Source organism: Phyllopteryx taeniolatus, chromosome 4 (assembly GCF_024500385.1).
Source record: "Phyllopteryx taeniolatus isolate TA_2022b chromosome 4, UOR_Ptae_1.2, whole genome shotgun sequence".
Lineage (NCBI taxonomy): Eukaryota > Metazoa > Chordata > Actinopteri > Syngnathiformes > Syngnathidae > Phyllopteryx > Phyllopteryx taeniolatus.
The window spans coordinates 29,268,223-29,280,126 of NC_084505.1; the positions used below are offsets into that span (position 1 = coordinate 29,268,223).

The 11,904-nt window shown below is 40.1% G+C and overlaps 2 protein-coding genes across 6 annotated transcripts in view; one reads left to right on the plus strand and one right to left on the minus strand.

Annotated features, from left to right (window-relative positions):
• Window positions 1–1,053: 1,053 nt before the first annotated feature.
• Window positions 1,054–7,115, minus strand: exoc1l (exocyst complex component 1 like). Its single transcript, XM_061771421.1, has 3 exons — window positions 3,021–7,115; window positions 2,478–2,659; window positions 1,054–1,517 (listed from the first exon to the last, which is right to left on the minus strand). The coding sequence occupies exons 1-3, from the start codon at window positions 3,367–3,369 to the stop codon at window positions 1,248–1,250; spliced, it is 801 nt and encodes a 266-aa protein (XP_061627405.1). The 5' UTR covers window positions 3,370–7,115; the 3' UTR covers window positions 1,054–1,247.
• Window positions 7,116–7,304: 189 nt separating this feature from the next.
• Window positions 7,305–11,904, plus strand: part of clockb (clock circadian regulator b) — a 28,264-nt gene continuing 23,664 nt past the window's right edge. The window contains exons 1-3 of one of the 5 annotated variants that reach the window (XM_061771417.1): window positions 7,305–7,448; window positions 9,334–9,429; window positions 9,759–9,888. The gene's annotated coding sequence lies outside the window, so the exon portion shown is untranslated. The other 4 variants (XM_061771416.1, XM_061771419.1, XM_061771415.1 and 1 more) reach the window with 4 other exon arrangements.

Below are 11,904 nucleotides of genomic sequence, written 5' to 3' on the forward strand. Positions count from 1 at the left end.
TTTGAACCCTTTATACCCAGTGTAGCCTTGTTCCTCTTTTTGTAATCTCTGCATAGAGAGAAGTGGAAAGAAAATTGTGTGAGGCCATTTCTTGGGGCTGAATTTGTTATTGTATAAAGATTCTATTTATCACTTTTATTTTATAAAGATTTCTTTTGTTTTAGATTAAGCGATATTGTCCGTCAATTTGCAGATTCATATTTTATTATTTTTTATTTAATTTGACGTTCATGCTCTGATTTAAAGAAAAATAAAATGGATTTTTAAAACAGTTACTCACCAGATACTCAGTACTTGTATTTTTTTCACTGAGTACCTTTTTACTCAAGTAATTATTTGGAGGACTTCTTTTACTTGAGTCATGTTCTGTTAATGTAACAGTACTCTGACTTGAGTACTATTTTTGTGTACTGTCTCTGTCCACATCTGCTTGTTGTCCGCCTCACAGTTCTGAGGTTTGGGGTTAGAATCTCAGCTGCGACCTCCCTGTGCACATTCCCAAAAACATGCATGTTGGGTACATTGAACACTCTAAATCTAGCCTACTGATAATTGCGAAAGCTTACCAGTTTGATACACACTTAACGAAATAACACATTTGCTCAATTTTCCCCTACATATGTTTAAAAAAAACCTGATCATTGTTGATGAGCTCTCACAATGATTTAAGAAGTTGGGCGGCACGGTGGACGACTGGTTAGCACATCTGCCTCACAGTTCAGAGGTTGTGGGTTCCAATCCAGGCCTTCATGTGTAGAGTTTCCATGGTTTCACTGTACTTGTGTGGGTTTTCTCTGGGCACTCCGGTTTACTCTCGTATTCCAAAAACATGGATGTTCAGTTAATTAAAGACTCTGAATTATTTGTAAGTATGAACGGTTGTCTATATGTGCCCTGCGATTGGCTGGTGACCAGTTCAGGGTGTACCCCGCCTCTTGCCCAGAGTCAGCTGGGATATAGGCGCCAGCACATCCGTGACCCTCGTGAGGATAAGCGGTACAGAGAGAGAATGGATTTAACAAGTTGGGAAACAAAGAAATATCGATATGCAACACTTTATTTTGATAAATCTTTGTGTGTTTTCCATTTTCAAATGATCACTTTTACATCATTCCTAGGAAATGAATATCAGGTAACTCCATTCAATGAATTATTCCATTTCAATGCATGTTAATATGTGCAGTAATCACATTAAAGCATTGTGACCTAAACACACACACTAACACAAACATCATTGCGGATCTCCATTATGCTTCCAGGGGCACAGGACACATGGACAGACATACCAAGTTGAAGGCATAGAAGCATATCTGTGAAAGCACCACGCAGTCTCCTCTGTTGGAGTAGAAGGACGTGGGCTTGATGTAGGCCCAGTCAAAGTTGTCCAGGTTGAGTGACCTTTCACAGTACTGCTCACTCAGAGCAACCAGAGCACGCACGATAGCGTATTTGGCCGAGCAGCTGACGGCGCGCACGGTACGCACCTTGTCAAAGTGGAGCAAGAAAAACGGGTCATCCTGCGGGAGGGACAAATACATATTGAGAGCCAACCCATTTTGCAACTTCGAGCCTTTCATTGTAATGTACGGGGTTAATTGAGTTCATCCAGCCAAAATGCAAATCAGACTGAACTTTTCCTGTTATGTCCATTAGGATTACCAAAATTATTTGTATTTGCTAAATGCCAGAATAATGAGAGAAGGCTTTTTTAAAGATAATTTTTCACCACCTCCTGGCCAAGTTTGTAGGCCACCTTGCTCGTACATGCCAATAAATTTTCAATAGGCTTGAAAAACAGGGCTTTGCGATGGTCACTCCAAAGCATCGACTTTGTTATTTAAGCCACTTTGTAACCAGTTTGGCAGTCTGCTTCAGGTCATATGTCCATTTGGAAGAGCCATTTGCGCCCAAGCTTTAACTTCCTGGCTAATGACTTGAGATGTTGCTTCAGTATTTCCACGTAATGTTCTTGCCTCATGGTGCCATCTATTTTGTGAAGTGCACCAGTCCCATCTGGTCCCATCCCACCCCACAACATCATGCTGCCACCCCTGTATTTCAAAGTTGGAATGGTGTTCTCAGGCTTGCAAGCAGCCCTCTTTTTCCTCCAAACATTAACAATGCTCTTTATGGCCAAACCGTTCCATTTTAGTTTTGTCAGACCACAGGACATGTCTAAAAAAAATGAAGGTCTTTGTCCCTGTATGCATTTGCAAACTGTAATCTGGCTTTCTTTTGGGAGTAATGGCTTCTTCCTGGGAGAGTGGTCTTTGAACCCATGTCAGTAAAGTACACATTTCACTGTGGCTAATGACACACACACCAGCTTCAGCCAGCATCTGCACAAGGTCTTTTGCTTTTGTTCAAATCTACCTCAAATTGTAATCAATTCATTAAGCCAACTGTGTCACCTCTGCAGACAATGTCCTCAAATATATACCTTTAGTTATGTTGTTGACTGAAATTATAAACATTACCACATCAGGGTCTCGTCCATCCACCAGAGTCAGGTCTTGCAGGGACCAGATTTCTGTCTTCCTGTAGCACTCCTGGATGCTGGAGCGTTTGGTGTGGGCCCGCTCGGATCTAGATTTATTGGGCGTCTGTGTTATCTGGCACCGCACTATACATAACTGCACCATCCTTTTTCTGTTTGTAACTGCAGAAACATGACAACACATTTTGGTTGACACGACTAAGTCCAAATATTAGCCAAAGATCTCAGTATGATGCGGTCCAGTACTACAAAAAAAACTACAATATTCTTAAATGTCAACACGTTTGTGACAGACAAATCTGAACATTATTAGCTTTCTTTAGGCAGCAATTTGAATGCAGCCCTTAGTACTGGATTGTGCATGTCGTGGCTGTTTGTTACAGTAGTGAGAGTCCCTAAAGTGGATGAGTATTGGCTGGAGAGAAATAAATATATTTCCATTCGTAATCATTCAAATATTTTTCAGAGAATATTGTGTAAGATGCTGTTACCATTACGACCAACAACAACCAAAGTTACTTACCTGAGACGCAGAGGAAGTGTCTCCCGATCTCCGGTTCCTCAATCTCAATAAATTCCATCAGTCTCTGTTTTGCAGGTCGGAATAAAACCCTTTGCATCTCCTCCCTCAGAAGAGACGACATCACCGGGGTCGAGAGCAGACCACAGTCGAGGCTCAATGAGTAAATGTGGGCAACAAATGTATAAAGATGGAATGACAACACCTGACAGCAGATGGTGGGGAGGGCAGGATGGTTTTTTTCCTCTCTGGTTGGTGTGTGAAATGAGTGCTTTCTCGAAAACACGAACACACACACACGGACACACTGTCCATGCGCCAATCTGCACGAATCAAGTGTGTGATCGTCCATGTCTTGCTACTTTCCTATTCTACTATCTTCATAAAAAAAACTTTGGAGAGACTGCACAAGAACGCCCTTCATCATTTGATCACGTCACTTAAGCCCCATTAGGATGATACTCCTCACGATCGTAACAGTTTTCTGCAAATATTTAACAGTAAAGATGGTTATTGTCAAATGCACATTTAGAAACACAGTGGCAATTCTTACTTTGCTAACAATCATATACAAATAAAAAATACAATTACATATAAAAAATATAGGACAAATATTACTAAATAATATAAATAACTAAAATAAGGAAAACAAAATACACTGCATACATTAAAATTACACCATTTAAATGAAATATTAAATAGACACAATAATAAGGGGGTGTACTTCAAATTCAAAAAGTGCAGTATATCAAGAGGTCCACAAAATGTGCTGATTATGTTACAGAATGTAAAACATAAAAGAAAATATGAAGGCACTTAGAGGACAATCCTTTCCAACGTTGGTTCCTCTCCGGTTTTTCTGTCTCCCCTCCACTCACTCCCGTATCGACGTTGCCCCTTGCCCAGCGTTTCTCTGTGATTAAACGCTTGTTGTGTGAGGAAATGGAAGTCCCGCAGCACTCTGCACGCTTTCCATTCACCTCACCAGTCATTGGCTCTCTCCTCTAGCGCAGGTGTGGGGTGAAGCACTCCCTTTACAAGCATGTAAATGATGCTACGCTTAACGACGAGGCTGAGAGATGTTGCCCGATTATCAGTGAACACAACAGTACTGGTACGCATTGATCATTTCTATAGTTCCACTTTATGAGAAACATGATCCTGAATAGGAGGAGAGCAAATCCCAAGTGTAATGAACCAGACCAAAGGACTGATTTGATTTGAGGCCTTAAAGCAATGTGGCTCAATTGGATTTGTCACATTTGTGAAAAATAAGATGGGTCGCTCAACCGCTAAGTGCTTTTATTCTCGTTGTTGTTGGTCCTGATGGTTTTTTGTTTGAAAGGCTTTTTGCCTCTGAGATGGAAAGATGAGCGGCTACAGGCAGGAAGTAGCCAGGGGAGGAAACACGTGTTGAATGTCATGAATAACACATGAGGTTTATTTTACTTACTTATCAGGAGATTTAACCCCATCAAGTCCATCCATCCATTTTGTGAGCCGTTTATCCTCACAAGGGTCGCGGGAGCGCTGGAGCCTATCCCAGCTATCATCGGGAAGGAGGCGGGGTACACCCTGAACCGGTCGCCAGCCAATCGCAGGGCACATAGAAACAAACAACCATTCGCACTCACATTCACACCTACGGACAATTTAGAGTCTTCAATTGACCTACCATGCATGTTTTTGGGATGTGAGAGGAAACCGGAGTGCCCGGAGAAAACCCACGCAGGCACGGGGAGAACATGCAAACTGCACACAGGCGGGCCTGGGGATTGAACCCCGTTCCTCAAAACTGTGAGGCAGATGCTCTAACCAGTCGTCCACCGTGCCGCCACCCCATCCAAGTCCTCCTGTTATCCATCCATGAAGTAGTGATGGGCATACCAATAAATTCATTGATCATTACACATACTGTCATTAGTGTGAAATTGATGGCATGGAGTTCTCAACATTCAGAAATGATGCCATCCCTTTAATTATTATATATATATATTTTTTTTTTTAAATCAATTAGTTAACTATTAATTTGCCTCATTGTCAGTTAAGAAAATGTAGTTGAATGCCCATCCTATGAAGATCGTAATGAAGTTTAACAATTTCAGAAAGAAACTAGCAGATGACATTTATGTGCCGGAAGTCGAAAGAAAACAAACAAACTGACCTTTGACATGCTTTAGTGCCCGAGGGATACTGGTTTGAACTTCGACCTTAGCTATTGTATGTATCGTAGCTTCAAAATCAATCGGATTCTCGATTCGAAAATAATAGCACACGAAGAACAATAAGAAAAGGGACATGTTTCCATTTTGAGTTCAAGTGTCTAAATATGATGCGGGGCCATCTTGTAAAAAGATGTGTTGAGGATTGTGATGTGGTGTTGTCAGAGGCGTTATGCGTAAATTTTTTCCACCCATTTTCTGGAGCGCTTGTCCTCGTTCAGGTCGTGGGTGAGCCAGAGCCCATGCCAGCTGACTTGGGGCAAGAAGTGGGGTAACGTGTGCATAATGTAACAGTGGCTTAGAATACTATTGAATATACTATACTATATTTTCACCATTTGCTTTTATTCTCACAAGGGAAGGGCAAGATGTTTAACAAATGACTCCATTTTTACTAGATCAGTGTGTGTTCAGTAGGACACACCTGCATGCAAATCTCCGTTTAGATCATTTAAGCATAAACAACATGTTAAATTGATATTTCTCATTTGTCCTTGCCTAACAAAGGCCTGAGTCACTTTCTAAGCTGACGTCAATGATATCAAAAGCCTCGCATGGTATATTGATCACAAGGGACAGACAGACAAGCGGACAGAGTTTTCTAAATCTTCCACATCTGCTTTGCATTCAGTTCTAGAGTTCTACATACAATTTTGTTGAACCAATAAAATCATAGTTATCGATAAAGAAAAGAAAAATCTTGATATATTAAGGTAATCCTTTCCACACAACTCATATTTGCCCATCTATTACTTAATGTATTGAATTTACAGTATATTTTGATGATGAAACTTTTTTTTTTTCTTTGCCGAGAAGAGTTACATTTTTCTTTGCTCAATATTATACAGAATGTTCATACTGGTAGAGTATTACTGCGGTGGCCTGGAAGTGCAAAACAATCTAACAAATTGTGAAATACTTTAACATTTCAGGAACCACAAAAACAAAACACGAAACATTTCGTACAGTGCACCATAGTTCTGTCGGGTGGTTTCCTTGAGCGGCCGATCGGTCGACCACTGGTTATGACGCGATTAAATGTTAAATGTTATTTTGTATATAACAAAAATCATTGTATTCGCTTTGTTGGTTGCTCCTATTTGGGTGTAATTGTGACTATTTCTGCTGTGACAATCTAATTTCCCTCACGGGATGAATGGATTATCTACAAATGTTTCAATCTATCTTAAGGTGTACCCGCACATCTAATAGGGTCTAATATAAAAGTTGCATCAATAATGTTGACATTACAAAAGGTACTTATTTTCAAAGAGTAATACAATTTGCAGTGGTCAATCATTTATTTACTTATTTAACCTTAGCGTATTTGAGATGCTCATATACATCACTGGAAAATGTGCGATGCAGTGTTGTTTTACATCACTGAAAACTGCCACCGCAACAATAAAGTAATGCATAAAATAATACCTCTGTCAGACTGTGACAGTGCCAATCAATGGAATCAAAATAGCGTTATTCCCTTTGTAAAGGCATAATTCCTAATACAGGGCTTGTGGGAACGTGCATATGTGCATATGGATGTGTTCAATGTGTATTTACAAAGGCTGGAAAGTGGGGAGAAAGAAGTCAATAACGTGAGGGGAACCTCGATCCAGGACACAGTGTAACGTCACACCCTATAGAGTTTGTGATTGGATGCCGAGGAAAAGGGGAAACCCCTCTCTCCCAGCCAGGGCCACCCCAACGCCACCAACGTCACAATTCAAAAATCGAATCCAAATCAAAGATTTGTTCCTGTTGTCAAAATAACTATTCTCACTATCTAGTCATGTTGCAGGGAAGATGCCTCTGTACTGCATTTTTTTTCCTAAAAAAAATAATAAAAAAATAAATATATATATATATAGTTCCTGTGTTATATGTCGACAAATATTAGTTTGAGCTCGTCATTGTAATTATTTCCGAGGCGCACACACACAAAAAAGGAGTGGATGATAAAAACAGGCAGTGGTTTCCCACTGCGAATATTCCTGTGCGGCGCTGCTGGTGTACTGTACTTGCCAAATAGTGCGCTCTACTGTCTCTATTGCGCATGACTCGACGTCGTAGTATGAAGTAGGCCTCCTGTTTTTCTCCACAAGCCGGAGTCCTCTTGGCCCCCGCCGCCTCCTCTCGATGCAACGCGACGAGCGAGCCGCACGACCGAAGGCTTGGCTACCGAACGCTCGGCGAGGCAGTTTTGGGTGCGGTGGGCAAATGTTGTTTTATTCGGGGTAAACGTGTATGCGTGTGCGTGCGCGCGTGCGTGCGTGCGTGTGTGTGTGTGTGTGCGTGTGTGTGTGTGTGTGAGAGAGAGAGAGAGAGAGAGAGGCGCGGAAGCGGTGGGACTGCAGCGGAGGTTCGGGGACTGTTTCCGCACGCTGGAGGGCGAGCAAGGCCCAGTGACCCACATTCTCAGCAGCCTTGTGGATGCGTGTGTGTGCGCGCGTCCGTCGCCCCGTGTGTGTGTGTGTGTGTGTGTGTGCCCGTGTACGTATGTAATGCGTGTATGTGCATGCGCGAACACCTCTACGTCTGCCGCGTAAATGTTTCCACCATCGTAATTTTTTTTGTTTGCATTTGAACGGACATGTTCTATGTTGTTGCTTCGGCGTTGATCTCTGAATGTATTTAGCGGAGAGCTCGGTCGGCTTTGACGAGCCGCAGCAGTATTTGGACCGAATCGTTTGCTGCTCAGTTGTTGCGTGACAGCCAGCGGCTCAAAGCCAGTTTGCCGTGATATGCTGCCATTATTGCTCGAATTGCTTATTATTATTATTATTACGATGATGTTTTTTTGTTACTGACGAACGCGTCATTTGTCGCGCGGGTTTCCGCGAGTGTAACGGGAGGAAGAAGCGAGTTGGCTAAATTGTCAGGTTTCGTTAGCAAAGCTCAGTTAGCATGTTAGCTAGCTACATAGTATGTGGGTTGTATAACGAACACCTGTGGCACATATGCTTGTGCTGTATTCACTCCTATTTCGAGCAATTCGCTTGATTCAAATGCGCTATCCCGTCGCGCCGCGCAGTTATTTGAGCGTGTTTATTGTCAAGAATGGCTCAATGAAATAAAAGCTAAGCTATGAGGATTACTGTACGGTAGGTCATGGTAGCGCTTCCCAAAGTGGAGCCACTCCAGTGTCAAGATGGTTGCACGAACATTTACAGTATTTCACCAGTGTTGTCGAATTCGTCGCTTGGAAGATTTTTAATGTGTTGCCACTGCAAGCACACTTTGACCTTCCATAGTATTGCTGCACTGTTATTGAAGTCTGGTTTGAAACAAGCTAGTGCCTTACTTATACAGTACTAGTAGACTTGTTTGGCTGCAAAAAAAAAGAAGTGAGGTTATAATCGTGAAGGAAATGGATTTCTACTTGGAAAGGTTCCAGCATCATCAGATTTGAAAATGTGAGGATTTTCTCAAATTCTCACCAAATTTGTTGTCATTAGCCTAATAGCATAATTGCCCAAGTCATGTTTAACTTACTGGTGGAATATCAATTTTAAAAAATGCAAAAAAATACCAATGTCCGTGGTAAAAATTGTGTATTCTCAGTCATCCAGGTCATGGTAATATGCAAAGGTTGAATCCAAGGAACTGGACTTGTTCATTGATTTATTTATTTTTCTTGGTTTCCAAAAGTGTTCAAAAATGATTTGGGCAATTATGCGATTAGGCTAACGTTATAGTGCATTGAATAAGGCTGAAGATGTTGGGGATTCATTATTATTATTTTTTTTTTACGATTGAGCAATTTCAGATTTTATGAAGTCCTACACTTTGGCCAGGTTCAATTACTCTAGTTACTGGCCGATTACGGGCTACGGGCTGTAAACAGGCCTTTTATTTTATTTTAAAAAAAAATGTTGTATCACAATTACTGAGTTGTTATTTTTAATAATACATTTGTTATCATATTTTTACCTCAAATTTGCCCACAAAAATGTAAATCAGTTTTGCAGTTACTGAGCCATTTGTTTGTTTTTGTTTTTTATTGATGCTCAATGCTCAAAGCACGGGTCTCTTGGTTTGTTGACAGGCCCTTTTTTTTTTTTTTTTTTTTTTTTTTCTCTGCATGTGTGTTGCAGGCAAGGTGTGGCTCACACAAAAAAGATCTGTAAGCACTCAGGAGATTAGCCTCTAAAACAACAAGCTCTGCCTCAAAGGGGCATTCCAGTGACTGAGTAAGTTGACAGTTTTGAATCATCCTTTTTTGTTTATAACTAGGTCACAGTGCTCCAAAATACTTTCTCAAGAGCACTGTCCGTATAGGTATGACAATTTATTTATTTCCATTGAAGGCATTTGAGACATATTTTTCCTCTCTCATGGTCTATTCATTGTTTTTTTGAGAACAACAAAAGTTTTCTTATCAGGCTTTTCATGTGTACGTGTTTAACCAAATTTTTAAACTCTGTATAAACTTTTTTTCAATGTTTCAGTTACTATATCTGTAGCCCGTTTGAACGATCAGATGAAAGCTGACCCCAGACTGACCTGATTTGTTCTACAGGTTTGGGTGACCACCATGGCTTTCCTGTGGTCTGGTGACCCCTGATGACCCCCTGGCTCTGACCCCTGACCCTATCCTCATTAATCCCCTGAAAAAAGACAAACTCACGCTGTGCGTGAGCTGCAGTGGGGTGAGTGAACACACAAACACATACACACAAAATGCTGCATTGTCATGCATTAAGAATAATTAGTAGTTTGCAGCTTACGCAGATCATGTCAAGCTAAATATATGTAATTACATGATTTTTTTTGTTTCATAATTGATGAATATTAATCAAACGCATTTTGAAGTAAAGATACGCCGTTAAACATCGAACACACACGTGCTCCATAATTTGACGTTTTCAGGAAAAAAATATTCCATTACAGTCGCACAAAACCTCCAGTGAGCATCACAAAAATTAACTCTCCAAGTGTTTTACTTTGGCGTTTTGCGCCTTCTTTGCGCCAATTATTCCAAAAGAAAGACTAGTCTCATTAAAAGAAGAATTTGGGAAGAAGAACGTACTGTATGAATTATTATTCAAAACATGATAGACGTTGCCCTGTGTTATCAATGTAAAAGTAATGTTTATTTTGTTTTTGTTCTTTTTTTTTCCTCGACACTTTTGTTACAAATACAAATGTTGAAGTGAGATGCATGAGGCCCATCTATGACTCACCTTCACATTACGCCATAGTGGGGTTGGGCGATATGGCCCGAAAATAAAATCTCTGATTCAATTGTCCCCAAAATCCAATTTCTGATTTTTTATTTATTTATTTTTTTTCCCTCCCCTTAAATAAAAAAAAAACAAAACAGAAATTACATTGACATTATTCAAAACTTGAAGAAAATGGCCCTTTAAACGCAACCTGTAATACATTTTTAATAAAACATGTTAAATGTTCGACAATTTAACATGAATAAATTAACAAAAATCTTCCCGCTGGCATTACTGTGTGACAACAAATTTTTCACTAAAAGAGGTATTTCCAGCCTATATTATTCAGCCGTGGGAAGTTTTTTTTTTTTTTTTCATGCGGCTGTAATGTTTGGTGAACATACGGGCGCTCTTATTGTGAAGTCACACCACCAGAAGTACAACCCCAATTCCAATGAAGTTGGGACATTGTGTTAAACATAAATAAAAACAGAATACAATGATTTGCAAATCATGTTCAACCTATATTTAATTGACTACACTACAAAGACAAGATATTTTATGTTCAAACTGATCAACTTTATTGTTTTTAGCAAATAATCATTAACTTAGAATTTTATGGCTGCAACACGTTCCAAAAAAGCTGGGAGAGGGTCATGTTTATCAGTTTGAACATTAAATATTTTGTCTTTGTAGTGTATTAAATTAAATATAGGTTGTACATGATTTGCAAATCATTGTATTCTGTTTTTATTTATGTTTAACACAATGTCCCAACTTCATTGGAATTGGGGTTGTAGCTTGGTAAAAAGGATAGACTGTGACTTGATGGGAATAAACCCCGGTAAAGTGTGTAATGCATTTGGATAAATTTTAGCACAGATGCTGTATGCTGTTTATCACAACAGCTGCTATCACCATTAAAGTGGATCAGTATATAGATAAATGACTTCTTTTGCAACATATAAGCGAACACCTTGTCTCTGAAAATGTTCAGTGCAATCGACTCCTGATTGCCTCATGTTGTCTGTTTCTTAGCTAGAGTTTTCCCCTCTGTGCTATTCGCTTTTGTTTCAAGTCTTTAACTCATTCACTGCCAGCCTTCCCAGTTAACATGGATGTTTGACTTCTAAAGCCGTCAATGGCAGTGAATGTGTGAAAGATACTTTGCACCAGACTGATTCCAAATCACTGATGAAATGGTGCCTCTTTAGGAAACTAGCTCTTCCCTATGCACCACCATGTTTTCAGTTTAAAACGTGCGGATCAGTAGACTATGGAAGCCGCTAACGGGAAAATGTATTTATTTATTTTTCCAAAATAAAATTGATGTGACACCCAAAAAATTATATATCCATTAATGGCTTAGTCCTACACCTTAGTCTTTTCTAGTTGCTGTTAAGACTGAGGTTTTGTGTATGTTGTTAACAGGGGTTAAAGGCCTCTTTATACTCACGCGGCCGACAACACCTGCATTGCATCACGTGACCGACAAATTGC